Source organism: Chrysochloris asiatica, unplaced genomic scaffold (genome assembly GCF_000296735.1).
Source record: "Chrysochloris asiatica unplaced genomic scaffold, ChrAsi1.0 scaffold00023, whole genome shotgun sequence".
In the NCBI taxonomy this organism is placed as follows: Eukaryota; Metazoa; Chordata; class Mammalia; order Afrosoricida; family Chrysochloridae; genus Chrysochloris; species Chrysochloris asiatica.
The window spans coordinates 10,660,772-10,667,510 of NW_006408541.1; the positions used below are offsets into that span (position 1 = coordinate 10,660,772).

The 6,739-nt window shown below is 44.5% G+C and overlaps 1 protein-coding gene across 1 annotated transcript in view; it reads left to right on the forward strand.

Annotated features, from left to right (window-relative positions):
- Positions 1–6: 6 nt before the first annotated feature.
- ATP9A (ATPase, class II, type 9A) overlaps positions 7–6,739 on the forward strand; it is a 175,200-nt gene continuing 168,467 nt past the window's right edge. Inside the window, exon 1 of the mRNA XM_006839177.1 lies at positions 7–74. Coding sequence (XP_006839240.1) covers positions 7–74 — 68 coding nt within the window. The remainder of the gene's footprint in view (positions 75–6,739) is intronic.

Genomic DNA, 6,739 nt, shown 5'->3' on the forward strand with positions numbered 1-6,739 from the left:
GCGGACATGACGGACAACATCCCGCTGCAGCCCGTGCGCCAGAAGAAGCGGATGGACAACAGGCCGCGCGCCGGGTGGGTGAGCTGGTCTCTCCAAGCCCCTGGTCTGTGTTGCGGAGGCGGCCGCTCGAGGCCTGGCAGGGCGGCGGCGGCCGGTGGCGCCGTGGACTCCGGCCGGCGAGGAGCGCAGGGCCGGCCCTCTTCGGTGCCACCCCGGCCGGGCCCGGCGCCTGGCCTCTTGGCGCCCTGTCTGTGGAAACCTCGAGAAGCCGGGCGGCCCGGGCGCTGCGTACTTGAGCGCGGAACTCGGCTCCGCCCGGCCTTTGCGCCGCTTATTGTTTCGGGATTACTGCTCACCGTAGTAACTCTGATTGGGTCCGCGCGACACGGTTGTGCTCAGCTGATTTAGGGGTGGGAGGAGAACAAGGACCGGCCTCCTCCAAGACCCGACTTGGGGTCCCCAGTCAGCGCCTTCAGGCTCTGCGCTGCGACCACCTGCGCCCCAGGGCGGTCACGTTTTTCACCCTGACCAGGATGGACTTGAACCAGCAGCCCAGCGGGGTGTCGGGGTTGGGGGGCAGATCCGGGCTGATTGCTGACCACCCTTCCCTGCCATTTTGGGAAAAGAGCCTCGGGTAGTCGCGGCCACCTGCTGTGCGCTCCCCCCAGCGGCGGACTATGGGCACCAAGGCGTGGGGGTAGGGGGGCGGCCTTGGAAGGAGGGGATGAGTGGATATTTTGCGCCCTGCCATCTTCATATTCGGAGTCTGACTGTGACCTGTTGAGACTGAGATGGTTAGAATTCAGCCTTAAGTCCACCAATTAGAGGTATTATGGAGGAGCCGGGGCGCGTCCTAGGGAAGTGCATTTTCACGCACTGCCCAGGTGAAGTTGACGCCCAGCGTTAGGGGAGCTGGGCGGGGCCTGCGCCTCGGAAACGTCCTTCTCCTCGGCAGTTCCCTGAAGCTGGCTCTTTGGTTGGTTCGAACAGGAGAACAGGGTGGTGGGGCTGGGAGCTCCAGTGTGACTTTAACAGGTATCATTATGGAAAAAAAAAAAAAAGATGGCAGCTGCCATTTTCTAGAGGTTTTGTCTCTACTTCCTTGACTCTTCCGGCGACGCGGCACTATTGATGTTATTGTTTTATAGGAATGAAATGGGAGCTCAGTGCGGAAATATCTGCAGAATGGAGAATGAACGCACGATTGTACCTTCGCTCTTCTCCTGCACCTTAATTCTGACCACTCGAGGCCACAGAACGGTGCCTGGCTCACAGTACACCTCAACAAATTATGTAAATGACTCATAAGATACAAGGACTCTGAAGTCCTACCGTCATTAATTCATGCCACAAAAAATTCTGTTCACACCAGGTGACAGGAATACAAAGATGAATAAAACAAGCCCAGCCCAATGGGAGGTGGTGGTGGAGGAGGGTGTGTGGGTGTGTGTGTGTATCCTAACGTTGGCTGTACATTGCATTCACCTGCGGAACTTAGTGAACCGGCTCTCCGCTCCTTTCCAAGTCAGTGATGTAATCTTAGAGTAGGGTCTGGGTGTCGAGATTAGTATTTAAAAAGCCTCCCAGATGGTCTTGAGAGTCTGATTTAGTGGGTGGTGAGAGACAAACACAGTTCTTTGTAAGAAATAATTACCTTGATAGAAATATGCAAGGTTAATAAGCTAGATAGGAGGAAGTGTTGCCGGTTGAAAAAAGAACTGGGTTTCTGTTGGGATGGACAACCACACCCCACTAGAGTTTCAGAATCTGTAATTATACACAAATTCAGACATTTGCATATATGTTGTATTCAGATATTTATTTTCAGGAGTAGCAAAGTTGAGGTGGGAATCTTGGTGTTTGAAAACATATTTAGATGCACGGAAACAGAGAGATGTGTCCTGAAATAGGCCAATAAAGACTGTTGCATAGAAAGGACATGTTTGATAGAGGCGCATGTTACTCCATTTTACCTGACAACAACAACAGTTATCCTTACAAGGAGCATATGAGTTCTGCGGTTAATTTTCCCCATTTAAAAATGTTTTTGTTAAATGCTGTGGAGTCAGTTCTGATAGCAATCCTGTATAGGATTTCCAAGGAGTGGCTGGTGAGCTTAAACCGCTGACTTTGCAGTTCAAACCGACCTTGCATCCCAGTGCATTAACCCCTAGCACCACATCAGGAAAAATAAGGAAACTTAAGACTCAGTGATGCTAAATCACTTGTTCATGGTCATCATCTGATTAGTGAGAACCTCTGTCTACTCATCTTACACAATGGTTCTAGGCAGTAAGGCCGAAGATGACTAGAGGGTTTTGTGGTAAATAACCCAAATGATAAAGTGCCATGTATCCCAGGAGACAGAGTGTAATTAACTCTGGGATCAATAATCATATGTTGTTGCCAACGTATGCAGTTTATTGGCTGGAGAAAGCCCCAAAGCCTTTGAGAAAGTTACCACATCCTGATATTGAGAAAACGATTGAAATGGTTTAGTTAGGAAACAAGACATTTGTCCTACATGCTGAAAGCCATTTTTCTGTTGGCATGTGCTTTGTTTTCCTTGAATGGAGCTTTGCTTCTGGTGACGTGTTGGAGATTGGTTGTTAGGGCTCAGGTGTTAAGCTGGTTCTAAGCTGTTGGAGGACCAGTGAAGAAGAGGAGAAACCCCCCCCAATCAGTTAAGCCCATGATTGCTGTCAGTGTGTCATGCCGTCTCTCTGGGGGGGTCTTCCTCTTTTTCAATGACCTGCCACTTTATCAAATATGATGTCGTCATCCAGGATGAGGCCCTCCTGACAACATGTCCAAAGTATGACAGCGAAGTCTCGACATTGTTCTTTCTAAGGATCAGTCTGGCCATATTTCTTCCAAAACAGATTTGTGTCTTTTTCTGCATGTACTTTCAAAATTCTTTTTTAACATCATAGTTCAAATGCATCTATTCTTTTCCAGTCTTCCTTATTCATTGTACAGTTTTCCCATACATATGAGGTCATTGAAAAATACCATAATTTGAGTCAGGTGCACCTTAGTCGTCAAAGTGACATCTTGGCACTTTAACACTTTAAAGCAGTCTTTTGCAACGGATTTGCATAATACAATATGTCGCTTAATACAATGTGTCACTTAGTGTCTTGACTACTGCTTCTGTGAGCACTGAGTATGGATCTTAATAAAATGAAATCTTTGACCAACTTCACTCTCTTCTCTGTTCATTGTGATATTATTTTTATAATAATTATACCTTACTGTTAGAATTTTTTCAAAAAAGTTTTACAACCCTGTGTGTTAGAGTAGAATTGAACTGTATACAATTGTTTTGTTTTTTGTTTTTGAGGGACGTGGAGAGGAGTAAGGAGTGAGGGTTAGAGTTGGAACTATGGCTAAATAATTGTATTTGGGTTATGGTAAGGACTAGGGTAGTATTGGAGTCCTGGTATAGTACTGTAAGATAAGCACTGGACTGCAAGGTTGGCTTGAACTGTAAGGTTGCTGTGAATTGGAGTCAGCTCAATGACACTTAACAACAACAGGGTTAGTGTTAGTGGAGGGGTTGGGCTAGAGCTAGAAGTAAGGCTTGGTCTAGTTTTTAGAGTTACAGTTGGGTTTATTTTCATTTATTTTCTTAAAATATATTTGATTTCATTTGAAAGTTCTGTAACTGCATTATTCCTCTGTTTATGTTTATCTTGTTGTTGTTGCAACTGTATCTCTGGTTCTGTTTTCAGCCTTATAGGTCTGTTTGACTTTGCAGACTTAGATATCTAGGTTGAGTCTGGGTGATGTTGTCATTGTTGTTAGGTGCCATCGAGTTGGTCCCGACTCATAGTGGACCTTCTGCACAGCAGAACGAAACACTGCCTGATCCTGGGCCAACCTTGTCGGACACCTGTCATGCATGGTTCTCTGCCATAGAGCTCCCCTTAGTACTTTTGTAATGTTGGTTTGGTTATTACAAGTACTTTTAATTTCTACTTATCTGAAAAAGACTTAATTTTATTGACATACATTTAATGGGCAGTTTTTCTGGATATATGGTTGGCAATTTTCTTTTCTTTCACAGTTTTATGTGTCATTCTGTTGTTTTGTCTGCATAGTTTCTGCTTAGAAATCACAGCTTAGTCTTATTAGTTCTCCATTGTAGGCAACTTTTTTTTTTTTTTTCCCTGAGTTCTCAGGATTCTTTCCTTGTTTGGGGTTTTGAAATGCTTGATTATAGTATCTTTGTGTTTTTTGTTTAGGATCTGTCCTGTTTGGAGTTCGTTCAGCTTATTGAATGGCTGTCTTCTTGTCTTTCATGATGGTAGGGGAGTTTTCTTCCTATAACTCTTTTTTTAATGTTTTATTGTGAATTATATGATAGTTTACATGGGAGAACATTAGTTTTACATTCATCCTATCATATATCGTTTCATTGCCGTGGTTACAATCCCCTCCATGCATCATCAACTAACCAAAGGGTATATACTGCAATCCCGCCCACCCTCCCCTCACAGTTCTCAGCACACAGCCCCTCTCCTTCTCTAGATCTAAAGTCCCCAGCTGCACCATCACTCCACGTCATCATCTCTGCCTCCATCTCAGGCATCACTGCTTCTCTGGGTAGGGTCCTGCTCTCTACTCTTCTCCCTAGATGGTCCCAGGGACCTCTGCTCCTAGACTGAGAAGTTAATCACTCCCCTCCTTGCTACAGAACTTCTTCTACCTTTACATTTCCAACCTTCACAAGCAGTCATGATAATAATTATTCACTATTGTATCACAAGAGACCCATCCACATTGCATCTTCCAGTAACTCTTAGACAATATTCTCTATGGGGATTTTTTTGTCTCTTTCTATTCAGAAATTCCTATTACACATAAAGTACTCTTCTTGGTAATGTCCCCCGTAAATCTCAGGCTTTCCTTGGTTTTTGTTTTTTGTTGTTCTTTTTTCTGATTGTTCCTCTAGCAGCTGTATATTAAGAGATTGTCCTTCAAGCTCAGTAATTCAGCTTTCCATTGATTCAGTTATAGTTTTTTGCCCTTTCAGTGCATTATCTATTTCTGAAGTCTTAGTGCTAATCTTCTGGATTTCTAAGTGCTATTTTTGTATGGTTCCATTTTTTTCAATTAATTTGTCAATTTCCTGAAATTTTCCAGAGTCTTGTTTGTTTTCTCGCTCATTCTCTTAATCCATTGAAGTTGCCCAATTAGTATTCTTTTCAATTCCCCATCAGACAGTTCTGATACCATTTTTGGTGTTGTATTTGTGACTGTATTTTGGTCACTTGTTTGAAGCACTCTGTCTTGCTTCTTTGTGTAAGTTAAAAGCATTTTAACTTGTTTTCTCCAAGACACTGTGGTAGGTATTGTATATTTAGTTGATGAATGTATATTGGTGTGTTCTCAGGCATCCTGCTGGATGTGGTGGATGCTGCAAGTGTGAACACAGTTAGTTCTCTGTTCACGGTGTAGTGTAGTTCATGGAGAGTTCACACACCTCCAGAGACAGGGGCACTATGTCTGGCCCAACCCCAGGTAGAGCAGAGGATGTACAGAGGGGGGTGGAGGGGAGGGTGCCAGTGGTCACTGGGTTGGTGAGGATAAGGACTGGCCATGCTTCCGACTACCAGGAGGACACAGGAACAAGGAATAATTGCACCCTCTTGCCACCAGCCTCCAGCCCCATCCTGTGCCCGCAGGCGGCTGCATCAACAACGGCTTGCAAAACTCAAGATGTCGGTGTGGCCCCACGCCAGCCTACAGTCTGCCTGTTTTTTTCTCTCTCTCACTGCTCCTGTTCAGCTTCCTTTTCTAGTTGGCAATCCAGTCCTCTGTCCTGTCCTCTGAAACTCAGGGTTCCAGGGTCACCATCTGTCTCTAGCTGTTTCACTCGGTCTGCTGTATCTTTGCAGAGGGGCAGCTCACTGTGTCTGCTTACTCTGCCATCTTGCCCTGGATGTCTCCCCTTACAGAGTTATTTTGAGACTTAACCCATGCAAAGGTTATAATAGTAAGTGTTTAATAAGTATAGGTGCTTTGTTGTTATTGTTAGATACCCTTGAGTGGGCTCCCACTCATATCGACACTAAGTACAACAGAATTCAACACTGTCTGATCTTGTATCATCCTTATATTTGTTGTTATTTATGAGCTCATGGTTGTACTCACTTTGTCCCTCCATTTCATTGGGGATCTTCCTCTTTACTGCTGACCCTTGACTTTACCAAGCATGCTGTCCTTCTCCAGGAACTGGTCCCTCCTGATCACATGTTTAAAGTACGTAAGACAAAGTCTGGCCATCTTCGCTTCTAAGGAACATTCTAATTGTACTTCTTCCAAGACAGATTTGTTTTTTCTGTCCTAGCTAAGTCTTAGCATGAGGTTTGCTGTTTGGGGTCTTCAGAGAGCACCTGTGAGAGACAGTGGTTCCTTTGAGAGGAGGTGGTGAGAAGTTAGAAATAGGAACTTCATGCCTTGCTCTAGATGAAATTCGGGAAAGTGTTTAAATCTGTAAAATATCCATTGGCTGATAAGTAAAGGACCTGGTGTGATCTTGTAGAAAGGGACGGGAGCTTGGGTTCCAGCTGCTCTGAGACTTTGCCTTGTCTTAATAATAATCCTAACTGAATAAAGATGAATTCATGTTTAATATAGTTGGACTTATACAACTAGGAACTTTGGGTTGTGAAGTAGTGGGTTGAGAACGAAAAGCTGAATATTTAAGTACAGCTTTATTGAAGTATAATTT